This window comes from Orcinus orca, chromosome 9 (assembly GCF_937001465.1).
Source record: "Orcinus orca chromosome 9, mOrcOrc1.1, whole genome shotgun sequence".
Lineage (NCBI taxonomy): Eukaryota > Metazoa > Chordata > Mammalia > Artiodactyla > Delphinidae > Orcinus > Orcinus orca.
In genome coordinates, this window is record NC_064567.1 from 44,060,352 (window position 1) to 44,084,488 (window position 24,137).

General features: G+C 41.0%; 2 protein-coding genes across 7 annotated transcripts in view; one reads left to right on the forward strand and one right to left on the reverse strand.

Moving 5' to 3' along the window:
* Positions 1–23,931, reverse strand: part of AVL9 (AVL9 cell migration associated) — a 96,394-nt gene extending 72,463 nt beyond the window's left edge. For 3 of the 4 annotated variants that reach the window (XR_007479048.1, XR_007479047.1, XM_049714460.1), the window contains exons 1-4: positions 23,596–23,930; positions 5,195–5,315; positions 2,914–2,999; positions 226–297 (exon numbers count right to left, since the gene is read on the reverse strand). Coding sequence is in view for 2 of the 4 variants with exons in the window: in XM_049714460.1 (XP_049570417.1) it covers positions 226–297; positions 2,914–2,999; positions 5,195–5,315; positions 23,596–23,895 (579 nt within the window). In the remaining 2 variants the exon portion in view is untranslated. Of the gene's footprint in view, positions 1–225; positions 298–2,913; positions 3,000–5,194; positions 5,316–23,595 lie in introns of all 4 variants that reach the window. The other variant, XM_049714461.1, reaches the window with a different exon arrangement.
* LOC117201351 (retinitis pigmentosa 9 protein-like) overlaps positions 1–24,137 on the forward strand; it is a 207,397-nt gene that overhangs the window by 137,103 nt on the left and 46,157 nt on the right. The gene's annotated exons all lie outside the window — the stretch shown is intronic.

The window sequence follows — 24,137 nt, forward strand, 5'->3', positions numbered from 1 at the left end:
AAAACTGATCTATTAGATTTCCTCCCTCTTAAGTAGTTTTGGGCAGAGGGGAAATGAGAGTGAACCTGCTGAAAGGCAAAGAGGAGATGCAAGAGCATCAACAATAAGCCTCTAATTTTAATATATCACTGTTTTCATAAACCTCTCCTCATTCTAATAATGCTTTATCATCAAATAAAAAGCTGCCATGAGTGTTTAACATTAACAGGTTACTTGGTCTCTTACCAGCTTGCTTAGAACACAGACACTTTTCTGAACGGTCTCTCTGGTGATATCTGCTTGCCGTACCTTCAATGCCTATTATAAACAAATAGTCATTATTAAAAATATTTCATGGACATATTTAAAAATAATTATTTTTCAATATAACACAGCAATCAGAAAAAGTATCTTACACTTAATTAAAAGCACTTATTGAGAATCTCAGAAGGTATTTATTGAATGAATAAGTGTCAGCCAGAGCACTCTGCCAGAATCCAGCAGGCAATGGGAACATAACAGTGAGAGACAATCTCTACTCTCAAGGAATTCAGTCTGGTGGAGATTACTTGATGTGTAAATTGCCACATCCATAATGCAAATCAGTCATCCCTGGTTCTGGTTTTAAAATGGACACCCCTTTCGGAGATTAATGTTTCTGATGAGAAAGGGACAGTTTAACAGCTTGTTTCTCCAGAGATGGAAGAATTGTCAGCAGTTTTGTTAAGTTGGTTATTCTACGTTACTGGAGTCTACCCTGGCACACCTGTATTGTATTATAGCCCAGCCCTGAGCCGTAACTCAAGCCTTGGTGATTCTGAAGATGACTACGTGAGATATCTGCAGTTCTCTGCTAGTAGGAAACAGGACTTGATCAACCTCAGGTAAGGCTGTGAGGGCAGTAAGAATGACTCTTCCCCCCAGTGTACTGCCTGACGTCTCCTTGGATCTGTCCTGAGGACCATGGGGTCTCAGTGTCTTCAACTGCCTGAGGACTGATGATTCGTCATTAGATTACATCAAGAGTAGAGCCTTTCCTCAATCTGTTTCTACCTCTTTACCTTGATTGGATTCATCCATCGGGTCTCAGCTTTGTTCAAAAGGAAAGGAAAGGCTTTCTCCTAGGCTCTAGGGTTCTCTGATATCTGCTTTATCTGTCTGGTTATCATATGAGGTGAGAACAACCTGGAGGAATGGGCAACCCCAATATACTCTGGAGTGGGTCAGACTCAAGAGGTGTCGGAGACACGCAGTATGAAATGCCACTTAAAGGCTGTCTATGTAGAGCATGAGAACTGTTGTTAATGACAACAGCATCAGAGGAATAATTTTACTAGTGGTTATACAATTTACAGGGGATAAGAGGTAGTAAAAGGAACAGATTTCCAAGAAAGGGCAGCAGCTCAATTCATCTCATCTAATAAGATGTAAGGTACGTGAAGAAATCAAATGCATAATTATTCGCAGGTTTATCTTTAAACTCAGTTATTCATTTGAACCACAAACATTTACTGGGTGTGTCCTATGTTCCAGGTCCTGCGCATGGAGGGTTATTTCACAGTAGTTAACTACTTTGGGTATGCTGGGATTTATTCGTGCAGTTTACTTTTAAATGCCTGAGGGAAACACACACACACACAGAGCAAATGTGGTAGAACATTAACAACTGTTGAATGTAGATGGTGGGTATACAGGTGTTTATTGTGCAATTCTTTTAATTTATCTGCGTGTTTGAAACGTTCATTATAAAAGCTGAAAGAAAATTTTTAAAGACTTACTAAGTTAATTACCCACCTGAGGAAGCTTTTAAAACTTTGTAATTGCCTAGGATCTACTACCAGAGATTCTACTTCAGTCTGTAGAAGGAAAGGCCCGGCAAGTATACTTAAATTAAAAAAAAAAGTCTCTGGGGCTTCCCTGGCAGTCCAGTGGTTGGGACTCTGTGCTTCCACTGCAGGAGGCACAGCTTCGATCCCTGGTCAGGGAACTAAGATCCCGCATGCTGTGGCCAAAAAAAAAAAAGTCTCTTGGCCAAAAAAAAAAAAAAAAAAAAAAAAAGAGTCTCCATGTAGTTCTGGTTAAAAATCATTGTTTTAGAGCAGCAGTTCATAGTCTTGCCTACATATTAGAATCACCTGGGGAACTTTTAATACTCCTGATGCCCAGAACGTTAAATCAGAATCTCTGGGGTTGGGACCTAGTCATCCCAAGTATCTAAAGCTCACCAGGTGATTCCAACGGTGAAGCCGAGGTTGAAAAGCGCTCACTACTTCAGAGTATTAATCATTTCATAAGAGGAAAGAGATCTTTACTCAGAAGGGGTATCCCCACCACAAAAAGAACGGTGCTGCACAGAAGCAAACCAGGAAAGGGGAAGCTACCCATCTTGATTTATTTAAATTTATTAATTAGAGATATTATAGTAAGTTAGGCATTAAGCGGCAAGGTAAGTTTAAGAATGATCAAAATCTTAGTTATATATAATTAAGATAACTTGCAAATAGTTTGCAGCTACTATAAGTACTTTCCATTACTTCTAGAATGTTCCTTAAAAAAAATACAACACTCATTACCATTCCATTTTTTAAAGTTACATACCAAACACTAGAAATAGAAAACTCAAGGACACCATGAAATTGACATACAGTATTTTGAAGACAAATGGATAGTTTTGGTATCAATATCTAAAAACAATGTACAAAATATTATACAATACAAATATAATTAGTCGCCAATGTCAACTTAGAAAAACATTCATGTGAATTAAACTGGTACTATAGAGAAAACAGCTACATGGTTTATAAAACTTTAAAACAGTATCACAGGTACCACATGAAACATAAAGATTATGTATTTCCCCAAATTCTACATCTTAAGTGGCCAACAATTAAACAATTTTTTAGTGTTTTTTGGTGTTATTCATTTTAACTGTACCTTGGCTTCAATTTGTCGATAGCAAGAGATACCATATACAGTGGCTCCATTTCCATTTCTGGGTGGCAAGTGAAAAAACACAGTATCTAAGAGATATACAGAAAAAGGTAAATACCAAAGTGGACTACCCATATTAATAATGAACTTTGACGTTATTATAATGCAGTCACTTAAACAAAAACGATGAAGTAACAAGGAACCCATGTCAGACTTATTTCTAGCATCACAACCACTGGTTTCTTAGAATTCCTCTCACTGCCTTCCAGTGTACACGCATGACAAAAAGCCCAAGAGGCTGAATCATAACAGGTCAAATTGAGACTACAATCACTTTTCTCAGAAAATACTTTATTATACAGGATTATTCCAGATAAAAAGAAAGTAAAGAATCATACAGGGAATTCTCTGATGGTCCAGTGGTTAAGACTCTGCACTCTCACTGCTAAGGGCCTGGGTTCTACCCCTGGTCAGGAACTAAGATCCCATAAGCCGCGTGGCCAAAAACAAGAAACAAGAAAAAAAAAATTTATCCTTAGGGACTTCCTTGGTGGTGCAGTGGTTCAGAAACCACCTACCAATGCAGGGGACATGGGTTTGAGCCCTGGTCCAGGAAGATCCCACATGCCGCGGAGCAACTAAGGCCGTGTGCCACAACTACTGAGCCTGAGCTCTAGAGCCCGTGAGCCATAACTACTGAGCCCGCGCGCCTAGAGCCTATGCTCTGCAACAGGAGAAGCCACCGCAATGAGAAGCCCGCACACCGCAACGAAGAGTAGACCCCGCTCGCCGCAACTAGAGAAAGCCCGCATGCAGCAACGAAGACCCAACGCAGCCAAAAACATAAATAAATTTATATATATATAAAAAAAGAATCATACAAACCAAAGGCAACACATAGATTTTGAATAGATCCAAGAAATTCTTGGGACAATTGGGGAAATTTGAACATAGATTAGATATGAGATGGTATTATGGAATTACTGTTAAATCTCTTAGCTGTGGTAAAAGAATCGAAAGTCATCCCGGGGAATGATCTTATTTTTACAAGATGCAGGCTGAAGTATTTAAAGTGTCATGATGTTTGCAACTGACTTTCAAATAGTATAGGCAAAACTGTACACATATATAAAGAAAGTTTGTGGAATATTTACTATTCTTCCAACTTTTCTGTATGTTTAAAAGCTTTCATGATGAAAAGGTTAAAAAAAGAAGACTTGCGAGGTTAAAAGTACAGCATTTTAATTTTATGTTAGGGACTTCCCTGTGGCGCAGTGGTTAAGAATCCACCTGCCAATGCACGGGACACGTGTTCGAGTCCTTGTCTGGGAAAATCCCACATGCCGTGGAGCAACTAAAGCCGTGCGCTACGATTACTGAGCCTGCGCTCCAGAGCCCGTAAGCCACAACTACTGAAGCCCATGCACCAAGAGCCCATGCTCTGCAACAAGAGAAGCCAGGGCAACGAGAAGCCCACGCACCGCAACGAAGAGTAGCCCCCTCTCTCTGCAACTAGAAAAAGCCTGTGCACAACAACGAGGACCCAATGCAGCAAAAATAAATAAATATAAATTTTAAAAATTAATTTTATGTTAAACTGCAGAGTAATATTTGCTTCATTTCATACAAAAATTAGTAAATATTAGAAAAATAAGTAGCCAAACCAAGTTTAATCTTGTGTCTCGGTAGAGCCTCTAATACCATGATAAAGTATAGTATATTTATTTCTTCATTAAGCCATTCAAAGCACTCATCTATACGGTGATAGGAGACTCAGTACTAACCTCACAGCTTTCCTTGAGGGTGTTAACATGCTCCCCACGCATGCAAGCCAACTTTTAAGCAGAGCACTGTGATAGCAGTGCTCCAGAGGTGGAGAAGCAATCCCAGCTGTTTTCAGGCGGGCACTAGAGGACGAAGCTAGAGCTCCAATCAATCTGCAGCTGGTGCAGGTAAAGCTCCTTAGTTTGTCTCTGAGAGGAGTCTGAAGTTTAAATGCAGAAAGTGCTACCAGAAGCAGATGTCCTAATATGGCTAATTACTTACTTTGGCCGGAGCTCTTGGCAAAGGAGCGGCCAGTGTCCACCAACCATTACCAATATAAGCCTGGCACTTCTCTGCAGATCCTCTAGTATATGACTAACTAGTCATCTCCAAAGAAGCATTTAAATATTTTATGAACAGTCACAATAGGCCAAAGGTCTTTCATTACCAAAGTACTCAGACTCGTGGCAATTTTTTTTAAAAAGCCACCTACTGATTGCTCCACTGTCTGTTTACATACCTTCTTGGTAGTTGTGTGCGCCATCTGGTAAGGCAAGGAAGGGCAAATACTTCCATTCTTCAGGTAGAGTGTGACTGTCATGTCCATCTCCTGGAATCAGGGGCGGGTAAGAGAATTCAACCTAAAATGGTAAGGAATGTTAGCCAACAGGTTGATGATCAAAGGGAGCATTATATCCTGGCAGACAAAAATGCTTTCAATTTCTGAATGACAGAACTAAGGATAAGCCACACTTCTTGATGCCATTTTCAGCAAACCTATGGTATAGAAGAGGAAAAAGAAAAAGGGAGGAAAGCCACGGAGCAACTAAGCCCGTGTGCCACAACTACTGAGCCCGTGTGCTGCAACTACTGAAGCCCGCGCGCCTAGAGCCCGTGCTCCGCAACAAGAGGAGCCACTGCAATGAGAAGCCCATGCACCACAATGAAGAGTAGCCCTGGCTCCCTGCAGCTAGAGAAAGCGCGTGAGCAGCAATGAAGACCCAACACAGCCATAAATAAATAGATACATAAAGTTTAAGAAAAAAACCCTAGAAAAAAAGAAAGAAAAAATGAGGAAAAAAAAATTAGTAAGCCTTTTTCCCCTTTTTTATTTAAAGGAGTCTAACTTTGATGTGCACAAGGGTAGTGGGTAGTGGCGGTGGTGACTGGATTGGAGATGTACATGTGGAAGCTGTTATCAAATAGACAGTAACTGAAGACATGGAGCCCTGAGAAAAACCAATATCCTCCTGAAGTGAGTAGGAGAGATCCAACAAAGGAGCCTAAGAAGTTGGGCCAAGTTCTAGATTTGCTTCCCATCAGTTGGCTCCCTTGCTCCCAATACTTGAAGCTTTGAGTCTATGGTTTTGATGGGTTGTTAGGGAGGTGAAGGGGCATTAACCACCATTTTAGGTTATTTTTTCCACAAGACTGAGAAGTGATCAATGAAGTCTCTCTAATACTGTTTGTCTTGTAGAAATAACAAAGTTTTTAGTATAAGCCCACGGTTTCTGGCATTCCCTAGGTTTACTAACATTTTCCCTTTGCTTATGGAGTTTCTTTTGTTGTTATTTCAATGAGACTTTTAGAGAGGAAGGCAGAATTAAATGCTAAGGACTTGGGTTATCATACTGATGTAAGTTCTAAGTGTCTTATGTTTAATTTTCTTTCAAAGTATATTTAAGCAGGAATTTGCACTGCATTAGTAATAAATACACTGAAGTTGGAAAAACATAGGGATAAGAATCACTTTTAGATTCCATCTTTAATGTGGAAAGACATGATGGCTCATTTCCCCACATCTCAAGGTAATCAAGGTGCCACTAGTCACATGAGAGCCGATTATAAAAGGACTTTAATAATGATTAGTTTTAACAGGTGATCTAGTTCTACATTGAAAATGTTTAAATTTCCCTGCACCCACCTCCAGAAGCAATCAACATTTCAGTTTGAAAGGATCAGTTACTTAACATCAATTAACTGAAGGCTGGGCATAAATAATCTCAAGCTACATTTCACATTTCTCTGTGTCTTCTCTATGATACCAGTTTTATATTGGCTAATCTTAAAAGTGTAAGGGAAGGCAAGGTGTGCCACAGAGGGAAAGACATAAATTCAAAGCCGATGCTATGAAGCTGGTAGTTACAGAGCTAAAAAAAATTCCCAATTCAGAATTCTTACTTTAACAGGGGGAAAAAAAAAAAAGAAACAAGAAAATTATTGTATTTTATGTAAACACTGAAGTCCAATATATAACAACTAAGAAGTATTGGTAATTATCACAAAATAATTTCTTTTGGAAAACCACTAATTTTTATGTACAGTATTTATTTTAAAAGTATTTAGTATGGAATAAACATGCTTCTAAATAAATATAAACATAATGGACTCAAATTCTCACAAATACTTCATGAAGTATGTTGCTCTTTAGGATCCAAAAAGTTTGCCAACTAAAACTTATCACTTGCAATCTGCCTCTACAAGGATTAGGTCACTAGCCACTGCAGTCACTGACCTTCAACACACCCTGAAAGGAGTTCAGGGAGGAGATCAGGAATGAGGCACTCTGTGCTCTGGGAAAAACTGGCAGAACGGGCCTTCAGAGAGTTAGATCTTTTCAGAAGATTTGAGCCCAATGTCTTGCATCTTCTCATATCTAGAAAAGCACTAAAATCATTAACGGAGACATCTGCTCCTCGTGACTAGCAGCAACCCTCTGCCCAAATGTGTGCTTGATTGCACACATCCCCCTTCACCAACTCACACGTATACTGGGACTTCCATGGTGGTACAGAGGTTAAGAATTTGCCTTCAGGGCTTCCCTGGTGGCGCAGTGGTTAGGAATCTGCCTGCCAATGCAGGGGACACGGGTTCGAGCCCTGGTCCAGAAGGATCCCACATGCCGCAGAGCAACTAAGCCCGTGCGCCACAACTACTGAGCCCACACGGCCGCAAGGAAGACCCAGTGCAGCCATAAATAAACAAACAAACAAAATCTCCATAAAAAAAAAAAATCACAGGTATACTAACCTCTCCTGCTACTTCTTCAGAGCAGTTCCTCAGAGGTTTCTGAGAGGCTATCTCCTGGGCTATAGTCCTCATTTTGCCCCAAATAAAACTTAACTCACAACTCTCACGTTGTGTGGGTTTTTTTTTGTATTCATTTGACAAGTTTAATCTAGAAAATTCCAAAATAAAGTAGTATGACAACACTCAACCTCTCATTTAATATTTATTTATTTATTTTGGCTGCGCCAGGTCTTAGTTGCAGCAGGTGGGATCTTCATTGGGGCATGCGGACTTCTTAGTTGCAGCATGCGTGTGGGATCTACTTCCTCAATCAGGGCTCAAACCCAAACCCAGGCCCCCTGCATTGGGAGCACAGAGTCTTACCCACTGGACCACCAGGGAAGTCCCTCAATCTCTTATTTAAACATGGAAATGCAATTTGAAATAATAAAGTTTTTACTCATATATTGAAAAACATGAAAAAGATTATTCATATTTTGTGTTGACAAGAGTATGGGGCTTGGCTGTGGGACTGTAAATTGGTACAGCAGTTTGGATGACTATTTGGCAGTATTATCAAATCAACAATACACTGACTCAGAAATTTCAGTTTTAGGAATTTATCCCACGAATACACAGATATTCACACAGATAAGTACAAAAATACTCACAGAAACATGACTTATTGAAGCATAAAAATCGGAAACCTAAATATTCATGAGAAGAGTGGTCAAATAAATTTTACATCAGTTCTATCCAGCTGTAAAAAAGAATCGTAGATTTATAATATATTGATAAAGCAAGATAGGTATGGTATACTATATAGTAGGTAAAATAAGAGCCCAACAGACATGTCCATCTCCTAATCCCTAGAATCTGTCAATGTTACCTTACAATGCAAAAGGACATTGCACATAAGATTATCTCCAGATGGGGATTAACCAGGCGGTCCTGGCCCCCAGGCGGGGATTAACAAGGGTCCTTATAAGAGAGAGGCAGAAGAGACAGAGTCAGAGATATTTGAAGATGCTATGCTTCAAGATGCTTTGAAGATGGAGGAAGGGACCATGAGCTAAGGAATGCAGGCGACCTCTAGAAGCTGGAAAAGGCAAGAAAACTGATTTCTCCCTTAGAGCATCCTGAAGAAACGCAGAGCTGCCAACACCTTGATTTTAGCCTAGTGAAACCCATTTCTGACTTCCAGAACGCTAATAAATTTGTGTTGCTTTAAGTGTGTTGTCTGTGGTAACAGAAGCAATAGAAAATTAATACATACTGTTAAATTTAAAAAGCAAGCAGGATATCAGTAAATATAGTATAATCCTACTTATACTGTGATTCCATTTATGCTAACAATTATACATCTTTGTAAATGGATTAAAAAACATGCTTGAAAAAACCTTTAATAGAGGTTTTATCTCTGGAGAGGTGAAAAGAGTTGGGGATTGGAGCTAAAGGAATATTCCTGTTAATTTTTTTCCATCTTTTTTTTTTTAATTTCAAACTTACAGAAAATTTGAAAGAATTCAAAAATCTTGTAACTTTCATCTATATTCACAAACTGCTAATTTTTTGGCCATATGTGCTTTGTATTGAACGTGTATACAAATACTTTCTAAACCATTTGACAATAAGTTGAAGATATTATCATTTACTTTTAAGTAAATTGGTATTTGTTTTTAAATGACTGCTTTTTTTTTTTTTTTTTTTTGCGGTACGCGGGCCTCTCACTGCTGTGGCCTCTCCCGTTGCGGAGCACAGGCTCCGGACGCACAGGCTCAGCGGCCATGGCTCACGGGCCCAGCCACTCCGCGGCACGTGGGATCTTCCCAGACTGGGGCACGAACCCGTGTCCCCTGCATCGGCAGGCAGACTCTCAACCACTGCGCCACCAGGGAAGCCCTAAATGACTGCTTTTTAAAAATTAATTAATTAATTTACTTTTGGCTGTGCTGGGTCTTCGTTGCTGTGCGCGGGCTTTCTCTAGCTGTGGTGAGCAGAGGCTACTCTTCCTTGCTGTGCACGGGCTTCAGTAGTTGTGGTGGCTTAGTTGCTCTGCAGCATGTGGGATCTTCCCAGACCAGGTATCGAACCTGTGTCCCCTGCACTGGCAGGTGGATTCTTAACCACTGTGCCACCAGGGAAGTCCCTAAATGATTGCTTAAAAAAAAAATTTTTTTTTTGACGTGGACAATTTTTAAAGTCTTTATTGAATTTGTTACAATATTGCTTCTGTTTTATGTTTTGGTCTTTTGGCCGCGAGGCATGTGGGATCTTAGCTCGGACCAGGGATGGAGCCAACCCGCAGCCCCTGCGAAATCTTAACCACTGGACTGCCAGGGAAGTCCCTAAATGACTGCTTTTAGAATAATTTTTAGAAAAGCAAATGATAACCACAAGAAGTTCCTAACTTCTGAAGGAAGTATTTCCATCCTATCCTTTTGGAGGCAAAGGGACATGGAGAGATCTATTTCCTTTTCGGAAGATTTAGTTATCAAATTACCAAAGGCCAGAGTCTAATATCTGATGCTATGTTATGTTCAATATATGATCCTGATTCTATTAAAGGAAGATCTGTTTTGAGTGACTCCAGTTTGAACTTAAAATGCAATCAACTCATAAAATTGTTATAAATATAAGTGTAGATACTACATATGTTTGAAGAATTCCGTTGGGTAAAATAAGGCGGCTTTAGACTGACTTGCATCCAGAATACTTGTAACATTGATTCTTCAGGAAAATGTATTCAGAATTTCAAACAGCTAACTTTTTTGTGACACAACCTTTTCATAAATTGTACACTGCCTATATTGTGTTGGCAACTTTCTAGAATTCTTCTGCTAGTTTATTTGCTACAAACAAATCCTTGCATTTGGAGACTGCTAAACTTGCTAATCAAATTTACAATAGTCCACACAAACTCCTTTCTGCGTCTACACACATACAACAATTTCTATGGCTATATGGTGTTGTTTCATTATTTAATCAATCCTTTATTGTTGAACATTTTAAGTTTTTTTAAACTATTATAAGCTATTCGGTACAGTTAAATGTGATGTAATAAAAAAAAAAAATAGATTTTTATTCGGTCTTTGTCCCTGGTCCTGACCCAAAGCTCCTAAAATCCTTGGAATTTCCTAAGAGACAGGAGCAGCCTTTGTTATTCATAATAAGATGCTTTCAACCATACCTAGGTTCATGCTAATGAGGGGACTCTCGGTGGGCATGGGCTAAATGGCTCCAGGATGGGGCCTGGTCACCAGAACCATCAAGCCTTGATTTGAAGCTAGGAACTTTCAGCGCCACCCCTAAACCTCTGGGGAGGGGAGAGGGGCTAGAGATTGCGTTCAATCACCAATGGCTAATGATTTAATACGTTATGCTTATGTAATAAAACCTCCATAAAATCCCCAAATGATGAGGTTCAGAGAGCTTCCCAGTTGGTAAAGACACTGAGGTGCTGGGAGGATGCTGTGTCCAGGGACGGCATGGAAGTTGCATATCCCTTCCCACATACTTTTTGTCCTATGAATCTCTTCCATTTGGCTATTCCAGAGTAGTAGCCTTTAATAAACCAGTAAAGGTAAGCAGTGTTTTCCTGAGTTTTACGAGTTGTTCTAGGAAATTTTAGAACCTGAGGGGTAGACACGTAGCGTAGAACAGAACTGAATTGTAGGATATCCGGTCAGTGTGTGGGGAAAAACAAAATAACAATGAATCAGTTATCTCCCAATTAATGGGATTTATAAACCTTAAGTTGTACATTCTTCATATTTTGAATACAAACTCAACACTCTATATGCCCCTTTTCAATACGTCCAAAATAATCCAGACAGACACACAATTCACGGCACATAGGTTTAAGAGGAATTCTCTTGGAGGTTACCTGAGAGTCTTACATAATACTCAGTTGAATCAAAACGCAATTTAAACAATAATGCCAATAAAACTAAGCAGTACCACAGAAAGTAAAGGTAGGTATAGTAGGCTGCCTCACTGTCCAACGCTAAGGGAAACCACCAACACTGCAGTTTACAAGAAGGGCTCTCCCTGCGGCTGTGCTGTGCAGGGTCTGCATACTGTACAGGGTAGCCCTCAGTATATATGAAAAATCACTGACAAAACCCAAAGTAAACCTTCAGAGATAAGCAACATTTAGAATGATGATCATCCAGTAAGGTTACTATTTTACCGTGAAAGTTCACAGCCCCAAATCTAAGTTAAATTTGGGGAGCAAAGATGGTATCTGGGAGGGCATTAGCACAGACAATATATAACAGATACATCAAATGTTCCCCTATGATTAACTCACACAAATTTTAAGCAGCTCTCTCTCTCTTTTTTTTTTTGCGGTACGCGGGCCTCTCACTGTTGTGGCCTCTCCCGTTGCGGAGCACAGGCTCCGGACGCGCAGGCTCAGCGCCACGGCTAACGGGCCCAGCCGCTTCGCGGCATGTGGGATCTTCCCGGACCGGGGCACGAACCCGTGTCTCCTACATCGGCAGGCAGACTCTCAACCACTGTGCCACCAGGGAAGCCCTAAGTAGCTCTCTTTTTATGTCAACCAACACTCATATGGTAAAATCTATTTTGATCTCAATTAGTAGTAATAATTTACATAACTACAAAAGAAGATAAGAGGAGGGAAAAAGAAGACAATGGCTGATTGCTAAGAAGGGAAAGCGGAATAAAGATGCTCTAATCACAAGGAATAAAAGGCAATTTTTCTTAATGCTAAATGAACTATGTAAGAAATGGTGACACATATATATATAGATTTTTTTTTTTTTTTTTTTAAATTTTTGGCTGCTTTGGGTCTTCGTTGCTGTGCATCGGCTTCCTCTAGTTGTGGAGAGCAGGGGCTACTCTTTGTTGTGGTGTGCAGGCTTCTCAGTGTGGCGGCTTCTCTTGTTGCAGAGCACGGGCTCTCGGTGCGTGGACTTCAGTAGTTGCGGCTCTTGGGCTTAGTTGCTCTGTGGCATGTGGGATCTTCCCGGACTAGGGCTTGAACCCGTGTCCCCTGCATTGGCAGGTGGACTCCCAACCACTGCGCCACTAGGTAAGTCCTGTGACGGGTGTTTATCCTCCAGGAATGGTAAAAATTACAACCCCTTTCCACAGTTCACAAGTCAAACTGGGGTGCTCTAATCAGATTCCATCTACTTTGTCTTCAGAAGCAAAAGACTGAAAAAACAACAATGAAAAACTACAAAAACAAAACAATTAACATAGTGTCCTGGTGTGGACTTTGGGTACTTCAAAAATATCCTTTGTTCACTAACAATCCACTCCACTGTCAAGAGAACCATAAAAGCCACAATGCTAAACAGCACACAAATTAAACACATCTTTGGACCCCACAGATAAGGCTACAACAGGGCTTACTAAGGGAAGGAGAGGGCTTCCTGAAATTCTGAAGCAACAGCTCCACCTCTCCGCTCCCTTCCTAAGTACCTCAGGGATTTTACCTCCTTTATCAGAAGCACAGGGTACTTGTTTTCTTAACAGTCAAAACATTTTAGGCACCAAGGCTCTGTCATGATGTTTTTCAATTTAAATGAAACTTTGGACGTAGACGACACATCTTCTCTGAGCTATATTTTCCCTCACAAATTTCTTGACGATTCAATACTAGAAAAGAAAGGGCACTCTTCCTCATTAGTCTCTTACAAAGTTGGCAGAGCTGAAATTACAAAGGGATATTAGGAATACTGTATATAAAGTTCCTCTAATACAGGAGAGCTAGGAAGAGGATTTATACAAAACATAGGGTGGAATGATGAAGACTGGTCTTCTGGATGAGATGATATAAATAGAACATTATTTATCCCTAGGCTATTGAGAATATATACAAAGATGATTATCAAAGCTACAAAAATTATTTTCTTGCAGGAAAAAAAAATTAGAAACTTCCTAACAAATGATTTAAATCAATTTGTTTTAGGGACTTCCCTGGTGGTCCAGTGGGTTCCCAATACAGGGGGCCCAGGTTCGATCCCTGGTCGGGGAACTAGATCCCACACGCATGCCGCAACTAAGAGTTCGCATGCTGCAACTAAGGAGTCCACATGCCACAACTAAGACCCAGCACACCCAAAAAGAATCAATTTGTTTTAATGAACTATACCCTAGCAATCTTTTACACATCTATCTATCTATCTATTTATTTATTGCGGTACTCGGGCCTCTCACTGTTGTGGCCTCTCCCGTTGCGGAGCACGGGCTCCGGACGCGCAGGCTCAGCGGCCATGGCTCATGGGCCTAGCCACTCCGCAGCATGTGGGATATTCCCGGACCGGGGCACGAACCCGTGTCCCCTGCATCGGCAGACGGACTCTCAACCACTGCGCCACCAGGGAAGCCCCATCAATTTATTTTTAATGTATTTATTTTTGGCTGCGTTGGGTCTTCATTGCTGCACGCAGGCTTTCTCTAGTTGTGGTGAGCGGGGGCTACTCTTCGTTGTGATGCACGGTCTTCTCATTGTGGTGGCTTCTCTTGCTGTGGAGCACGGGCTCTAGGCGAGTGGGCTTCAGTAGTTGTGGCTCGCGGACTTAGTCGCTCTGCAGCATGTGGGATCTCCCCGGACCAGGGCTCGAACCCGTGTCCCCTACGTTGGCAGATGGATTCTTAACCACTGCGCCACCAGGGAAATCCCACACATCAATTTATTTTTAATATTTCAATATTGAACTTTTACATGGCAAAAAAGATTCCAATTTCTGGGCATGCACCACACCCACAAAATAGAATCTAACAAATTACTAATATCACCTGTGAAAGCCATGGGGGCAGGAATAGGTTTCATCAACAACCCTGCAGTGATTTCCTCATATATTAATATATAGCTAGCATACCCTGTGACGAGTTGGATGAAGAAAACACAAGTGCAGAGGGCCATATTTCAAATCTAACTGGACACCCAAACATAGTTTATTCTGAAGTCAGACTTCTGACAATTTAATTACCTAGAACACTGCCAACTAGGAACAAGTAAGAAAAGCATCTATCAGCCTAACCAGCTGTCATGCAACCCTGGATAATATACTAAGGAGAAGTCTTTAGGTCTTCTTTCAAAACCCATGACTGAGTCATTTTATTTCATACACATTTAGTAGATGTGCCCTCCCAGTCCACTGAAGAAAAGAAGCAACATATGAGAAAGCAGGGAGGGGAAGCTGAAAACTACAACATTATGTTTCTGGTCAACACTGAGAAGTAACTGCTCACTGCTCCGTCATCTCCCTCTCTCTGTCTGGCTATCAAAAGCCCAGCTGAGTCAGAGGCATGTGCAAATCACTCTATGTTAAAATAAACCGATAATGCCATAGTACAACGAGTGACATTTGTTATGAAGGCAGAATCATCCAGACTAACTTAAACTGTGTTCAGTATATGCGCTACAAAATCTATTTAAACAAGATCCCCAGTTAAAAAAAAAAGAACGAAAAGAAAAGATGACTTAGTCTCCACACTTAGAAAAATGGTGCAAAGTCACAAGGATGTTCTTTGCTGCACTATTCAAAATAGCAAAAAATTGGAATGCCACCTAAGTGTCTAAAAAGGAGACCAGTTAAATAAAGATTTCTACAAAATACTTACAAATACAAAATATTTAGCTACTTTAAAAATGCTATAATTCAATACTTATCAAAATGGAAGGTATTAATGGTAAAATATTACATAAAAAAGGCAGGTCCTAAAATTTGTTTATAGTATGATACATTTTTGGAAAAAGTTATATATATTCATAAAAAATATTCCTCCAGGAATATTCAAGGCAGGTTTCTCTAGGATATAGGATTTTAAGTGCTAGTTTTCTTTTTTTTTTTTCCTCTCTATATTTTTCTACCACAGTGAGTACATATTACTTCTGAAAAGAAATGTCATTTTTTGGGACTTCCCTGGTGGTGCAGTGGTTAAGAATCCGCCTGCCAATGCAGGGGACACAGGTTTGAGCCCTGCTCCAGGAAGATCCCACATGCCGCGGAGCAACTAAGCCAGAAAGCCACAACTACTGAGCCCGCTTGCCACAACTACTGAAGCCCGCGCACTTAGAGCCCGTGCTCCACAACAAGAGAAGCCACCACAATGAGAAGCCCGTGCACCGCAATGAAGAGTAGCCCTGCTCGCCGCAACTAGAGAAAGCCCGTGCACAGCAATGAAGAACCAACGCAGCCAAAAATAAATAAATAAATTTATGGTTTTGAAGTCATTTTATAAAACAGCTGAAATAGGATTTTAAAAATTGTCAGAAATATCAATTTAAATAACATCTTCTAAAAATACCCTAGGGAGAAACTGAGTTTTTAATCTGGTGGCATCTTTTTCTTTTGGCCGCGCTGCATGGTATGCAGGATCTTAGTTCACCATCGTGCCCCTTGCAGTGGAAGGGGGGAGTCCTAACCACTGGACTGCCAGGGAATTCCCTCTGATGGCGCTGTAACCAAAGAATATAATAGGACCAGTCTTTCTCAAAATTATTAGGTAAGTAGGTCTTCATCTTCCTCTTGTAGTGCCCATCCATGATAGACCAGGGCCCTTCTGCAGTCTCCCCTTGCACCACAATGATAACAAGGAGAAGGCTACCCATGATATGTATTTTACTGGGGATCAAAGACTTCAGGCAAAGAAAGAAATTTATGCCTGCTGTATAAAAAAATAAAATTAAAAGAAAAGAAATTTATGTACTGTTAGGCACTTTCTAGCTACCTGGGGAGAATTATAAGAGGACAAAAGAAGCTTCCTGATATTTCTAAATTTCCATTACACAGGTTGACCTCCCACCCTGTTTAGCTGTGATGCCAAGGCCTAAAAGAAAACTATTCCACCGCTATTAAGTGTTAATGTTGCAGCCCTGCAAAGTCAGAGATTTTCATCATTTCAGCATAGAAGAAGCATGGCTAAAATCAGCAAAAAACCTCCACCCAAGTATAAAAGTGCTATGGAGGGCCAAAAATGCAATCTTCTTTCACGAGTTTTTCCGCATAGCTAAAAAAAAAAAATCCTTAAGATTTTCCCATAACCAGCCCACTCAGACTTTTATTCTTCCCTAACCTCTAATTCTCCAAAAATTTGTTTTTTCTGTTCCAAAGACCTACTTATTCCAACAAGAATCACAAACAATACCTCCCCAATATTTCATCATTGTCACCACAAGATTCCATCAATAGCAGGTGCATAAACTTTGTATCTGTCAGCCAGCCTTCTGTCACCAAAACCTGAATGGGTCAGGGCTTGACACTATCACCCTAACATAAACCAACCATCCCCTCCAATTTCCTCAACCCATTCCTGAATTTACCATGCTACATCCTGCTACTCATGGAGATTTCCCCATCATCAGCCCACTCAGACCAAAAGGAAAATATACTGTTCTCTTCATTGCTTCTAGTTGCTTTATTCATTGTTGTAACTACTCATGTAAACATGAGGTCTAGTGCTTTAATAATTCTACTTTTGAAAGAAGTACAGTCTGGTAAAACCAGTTTATCCAAGAATTAAAACTGCTAGTTATGTTTACAAAACCATGAATTCTATCAGAATAGTGGTCAAAATTCAAGTAATAATTCCAACTTTTTATGATATCACTTTGGAAAATAACTATTCCCTATTGAGTGTTTTAAAAAGTTCCACTCTATCTACGAAAGAACCAAAAAGTTTGATATACATTGATTATACTATTTTGCCAAACATTATGCAAATCTAACAAACACAGTTTATATATTTACGTCCACAAAGCAAATAAGGAACAAGCAAAACTCTGGGACACACAATCTGTAACAAGCAAACTACTATATAGATGTCCATAAATTACCTCATGTCAATGAGTCTAATTGCAGGTGAATAAGAAGGAAGAAGAATTCTTTGCTAAGTGCTAAATTTTTAAAAATTTCAGGGAAAGAGTTGGAATGGATAAATATTTCAAAACCGTTTGAATTGTCATGGTAGTACTTTAGCTACCATGACACTATCACCCTAACATAAACCAACCGTCCTTAAAATGTTCTAAATGTTAAGTAGATCAATAAACTAGAATAATGATCACTAGAAATTAACATGGTATCTATAGAAGAATTCATTCTCATGAATTACCCAAATAAAAATGAAAAAATAATCAAATGATAAACACATGTTCATTTTAATTTAAATGAAGGCATTTTTCATTTAAAATACATCTGGGGCTTCCCTGGTGGCGCAGTGGTTGAGAGTTTGCCGGCCGATGCCGGGGACGCGGGTTCGTGCCCGGGTCCGGGAAGATCCCACATGCAGCTGAGCGGCTGGGCCTGTGAGCCATGGCTGCTGAACCTGCGCATCCCGGAGCCTGTGCTCCACAAAGGGAGAGGCCACAACAGTGAGAGGCCCACGTACCGCAAAAATAAATAAATAAATAAAATAAAATAAAATAAAATACATCTGAAGGCCTCAAAGGTAGAAAAAAATAGGAAACAAAGTGAAGGAATCAACATCTACATGCCTAGTTTGAGGATCTTCAACATAGATGGCTTTCATCTTGCCCATGTAAACCGACCTCTTTATCACAGCACTGTAGAGCACCTTTATAACAGAAGAGTCTACAAAGATTTAGTACATTCCCCTAAATAATCATGTTCAACCCAGCACACTGCTGAAAGGAGTTACTTTTTTTTTTAAGAAATATATTGGTTTTAAAAATAAATAAATTAATTAATTTATCTTTTTATTTTTGTCTGCGTTGGGTCTTCGTTGCTGCGTGTGGGCTTTCTCTAGTTGTAGCGAGTGAGGGTTACTCTTCGTTGCGGTGTGCGGGCTTCTCATTGCGGTGGCTTCTCTTGTTGTGGAGCACGGGCTCTAGGAGCACGGGGTTCAGTAGTTGTGGCATGTGGGCTCTAGGGCACAGGCTCAGTAGATGTGGCACACAGGCTTAGTTGCTCTGTGGCATGAGGGATCTTCCTCGACCAGGGCTCAAACCCGTGTCCCCTGCACTGGCAGGCAGATTCTTAACCACTGCGCCAGCAGGGAAATCCCAGGAATTACTTTTTTAAGCAAAGGTTTTACTTCGGCTCACTTGAATCTAAATATTACAAAGTACAACCAAGTATGGGAATCTTCTCTATGAATAATCTCAGTGTGTGGAATGAACTGGTGATCAACATGACCTGCTGCATTTTGAATACTTGGAAGAGCAGTCTAACAAAGCACCCTCAAACCACCTAAAACAATCTGAAGTCAGTTACAATTCAATGAGCCATATACTTTTAATCCTTTACACCTGGAAGTAAAATCTTAATGGTGGAGAAGGGAGCTGATTAATCCATCCTGAGGGAAACCTTACATAATTAGAAAGTCTGAAACACCTGATACACTACTGATTAACAAAGAATGGCAGTCTCTAGAACAGTCCTTCTGCCTAAGACTTGATGCATGTACTTTACAGAACATCAAATATATCTGGATTTTGAAGGGTTAAGAAAGCAGAGTTGGACACATGCACCACAATGTCCATTGCAGCACTATGTACAATAGCCAGGACATGGAAGCAACCTAAATGTCTATCAACAGAGGAATGGATAAAGAAGATGTGGCACATATATACAATGGAATATTACTCAGCCATAAAAAAGAACGAAATACTCCCACTTGCCGCAACATGGATGGACCTAGAAATTGTCATACTGAGTGAAGTAAGTCAAAGACAAATACCTTATGATATCACTTATATGTGGAATCTAAAAAAATGGTACAAATGAACTTATTTACAAAACAGAAATAGAGTCACAGATGTAGAAAACAAACTTAGTTACGGGGGGAAAGCGTGCAGCAGTGAGTGGGGGGTGGTGGTGGATAGATTGGGAGACTGGGATTGACATATACACAATACTATATTAAAAAAAGAGGACCTATTGTATAGCACGGGGAACTGTACTCAATACTCTGTAATGGCCTATATGGGAAAAGAATCTAAAAAAGAGTGGATATACGTAAATGTATAACTGATTCACTCTGTTGTACGCCTGAAACTAACACAACACTGTAAATCAACTATACTCCAATAAAAATTAAAAAAAAAAAAGAGTTGTAGGTCATCCAAAGTCATTTGCAGAAGTTAAGAACATCCTTTAAGAACTAATACGACATATACTGGAATTTTTAGTACACTTTGATATTTTAGAAAAACTAAGACAAAAAAGGGAGAAAGTAGGGCAACCAAAAATGAGAATTGTAGATGAACAAACTATTTACCCATCTTTTCCTGTAGTAGTATACATCAATTGAACATCCTATTCCAGCTGGATGAACTTCCATGAATTTATATAAATTATGTCTCCAGCAAAAGTTTGTTTTTCACTGCATTGACGTGTCAATTTTATCGATCAACTCAGCGTGAGAGCCTTCCATTCATTTGCTCTGTTGGCTGAGTGGAGTGGCTATGTCAGCAGCCCCCTGACACAACCTGACTACCACCACAGAGGGTTTCAAAGTTTTTTCAGATTATCAACTCACCAACCTTAACTCTCTTCAGAGTCGAGAAATCAGTGTCATCTCTCCAGCTAACCTCCATTAGAGGAGTAACAGAAACCAGATTACTAGTAAGCCAAAATGTTTCTCTGAGAAATAGTAATAGTTCTACCAAAATTATAAGTGTTTGAGTCTTGCAAAAGCTACAGAATACACACTAGTTCTATCTAAAAATCACCTACATTTTGACTTTGACAAATTCTAACAAATTCTTGTTTCATTTGCAAAACCAGGTTCTTAGCTCTTCATTTTCTGCTATGAGATGTAATTATAATTTTAAATATTTATGTATGTATGTATGTACGTATGTATTTATTTAGGCTGGGAATGGTCTGAGTTGCAGCATGCTGGATCTTCGTTGCGGCACGCACGTGGGATCTTGCTCTCCGACCAGGGATCGAACCTGGGCCCCCTGCATTGTGAGCGCGAAGTGAGGTAAGTATAATTTTCAAAAGCTGCTTTCAGCCAGCAATAAGAAAATAACCCTGCGACTTCCCTGGTGGTCCAGTGGTTAAGACTCCACGCTCCCAATACAGGGGGCCCGGGTTCAATCCCTGGTCAGGGAACTAGATCCCACACACGGCAACGAAGATCCCGTGCACCACAGCTAAGACCAGGCACAGCCAAATCATCTTTCATTGAATTGTGGCAGAACCCTTTGCATTCTCTTCAATTCTATCAACAACCCAGGTGAGCAGACACTCAACAAGTGTATGTATTCAAAAATAATTGCCTTAGTCTCCCTGAAGCACCTTGTGGATTACAAAAATATATATAAAAGGCATGTATTTTTTCCACTCTACTAAAAGCCTACAACCTAAAGTGCTACTAAAAGAGATGCAGTTATGAAGACTAGGGACATCTGGGCTTTAATGTTAGTGCTGACAAAGAGGCTCTCCTTAACCAAACTTTAGTCAGGCTCCTCTGAACTCCCTTCTCAATTAGGCCCTGACTTCTGGGCTTCTGGGTTCACCTCCGCATTGTCCAATTTTAGCAAGAATCCTGTTAGACCGGTTTAGCTATAAACCCCTGTTACCCCTGAGGTACTAATTTTCTTTCCATCCACTGGCCCCCACTCTGCTTCCTGGCTATAAATTCTCACTTTTCCTTGTTATTTTCGGAGTCCAGCTCTATACTGAGGTCTCTTTTTCAATGTTGCAATTGCTTTTCTGAATAAAATCTGCTTTTACCACTAGCTGTGTAAGTATGTTTCAGTCACTTAAACTTTCTGGGTTTCAGTTTACTCATCTGTAAATTTAAGGGAGGTAGAGTAGATGACCTCTAAGGATCCCTGCCAGGTCTAAAATTCTCATGACGAAATCTGGTAGAGGAAAATGAGGTACAGGAAAAATTAAGCAATTTGGACTTGCTGGAGGTCATAGAGCCGTGAAGCCAGGACATCATCCAGGTCTTCTGACTCCCACCCAGCACAATGTCCATTTTACAAAACTAGTCACCGGGAATTCCCTGGTGGTCCAGTGCTTAGGACTTTCACTGTCAGGGCCTGGGTTCAAACCCTGGTTGGGGAACTAAGATCCTGCAAGCCATGCAGCACGGTCAAAAAAAAAAAAAAAAAATCAATTTCAATGCTAAAACCAAAAGGCAGACAAATCCAGAGAAAGGGCATACCCAGGGTGCTATTTCACCCCCGAGTTCTGCTTCATCTTACAATCTGTTGTTCAGTACTCTTTAATTCCTAAAGCAGCATTACATTTTTTCCCCATAAATCATTTTTCCTTTCTGGAAACATAAATTATACTACTTTTACCAATAAAACACGTAGAACACATAATAATTAACCTTGACTTTAGATGACAGCAACGATTAAAAGATTTTATTCTATTTCCTACCAATATTTCCTTGTTTTGTCATTAAAAGTTCCATTTAGTTTGGTTGTGAAGTGGGCCCCAGTTCTTACTTTACTGTAAAAGACTCCTAAATGCCACGGGGCTCAGCTGAAGGCAATTCTGACTCCAGCGTGACTTCAGTAAGATCGTTTTACTTCCTCCAAGTTTCAGTTACTTCGCCCATATCCAAGGTAAGTTATAAAAGACAACATCAAAGATGTGAAGTTTTAAAGTATTAAAAATCTGATGATGAACACTGTGTTTACATGCCATGGTACAATTATCTCAAATATCTATTTTCATACCTCTAAATATAGGGAAACGGTTTTTTTAATTTTTTAAAACTCATTTTTATTGGAGTATAATTGCTTTACAATGTTGTGTTAGTTTCTGCTGTGAGGGCCACATTTTAAAAACTTATATTCTACTGCTGCTGCTTTGAATGTTTTAAAATACCATACTGAATAATGCCACTTCCTCCTTGGTATCTTTCTATGCCATTTTTACCTGAGGGACAAGGAATATGATATATTTTAAAGTTAAACCGGGAACTAGATCCCACACACGGCAACGAAAACACATACAAACATAACTATTTTTTCACGCCATCAGTTTTCTGTTATCCTCCTCTAACGAACTTAAATTTTGCCAATAAAGGTCTTCTAAAATGTTACATTTTCTGTGAAATGCAAGAAACAAAATGCTACATTACCTAGTGGGTAGCAATCAGTATTTTTAATACTTTAAGAATTTCAATTTACCGTTCACTAGCACATTATGACATCACTGCCTTCCAGCGTTTGCTCTCATTAAATAATCCTGTTTCTATCTTTGTTCCCTTGCCTTCCATACATAGACGGCAAATATTCTATTGTTCCCGTTCACCATTTCAGTGAAGAAGCTTAAAAATGACTTTACATTTGCACGTTTCTTTGCTCGGTAAATACAGTTCCTCTCACTGCAGTTGAGCTGGAGAGGTCGATCTCTCACCAAAAAGCAAGATCTGGACAAAACTAAACAGCAAAACCAAGGCCGAATGGGAAGGGTGGGGGGTGGAGTCAGTACACCAGCCTAACAGGGGTTCTAGGGCTTCCACAGATAAACAAAGGAAGTTGATTTCCCCACGGCGCCGCGTGTGCTTCACTCGTGTGGAGTCCCAGAGCTCATTACCTCGAAAACGCAGCCCAAGTGCTGAATTTTTCTAAAGGATCCCATTATAGGTGGACACCCAGAAAGTCAGCGGAGGCAGAGCTGGATGGGGAAGAGAGTGGGCCGACCTTCGATTCCTTCCTCCCACCCCACCAAAGAACCTAAATACCTACCAGCCCCAGCATACCGACACATAGCTCCTCAGCTGCTCAAGATACAATTTTCAGGGGCAGGAGAAAAACGGGAGCGTGGGGGGTGGGCTTCAGGTAGGGTGAGTGCGAGGAGCTGGAGAGAGGAATCAAGTTCAGAGGCGAAGCCGAGGGCACCAGAGGGAGGTCTAAGCAGAGCGGAACAGCTTGGGTGCCGGCGGCGCGCGAACGCCCGAACGGCCGGGGGCGGGCACAGGCCCCTTCCTCACCTGGCAGCCCTTCTTGTGATGAAAGCCGACCACCGCGATGTGCAGTACGGGCCCACGGGGGGCGCTATCGCCGCCGCGCCCGTTTTTCTCCATGGGCGACCGCCGCAGGCCCGCAAGACGATGACTGCAACCGCCGAGGGCGGCAAGCCGAGCAACCCCGTGACCCCCAGGAGGAGGCGCGCAGTGGATTTCAGGTGTCAGCGAGGGCGTCGCATGAGAGCCTCGCAGGGAGCGAGGAGGAGGCCGAGGCTCCTGCAGCTCTGCACCGCCCCCCCCGGGCCGCAGCCGAGCTTCCCTCATCCGCTTCCGCTGCTTCCGGGCTGTCACCTGATGCGGCGGCAGCCGCCGGTAAGGCGGGACTGGGCAGGATTGGGAGGCACCTGATGAGGCGGGGCCTGGCGGGGCCTGGAAAGGGGGAGGGGCGCCGGGATGGGGCGGGGCCTGGTGGGGTCGCCTGGCACACCTGTCCCCCGCTCACACCCTCTAGGTGGGAACTTATCCCGCTTCCTCCTCCTCTGTCCTCGTTTCTTCCCCCTTAAAAT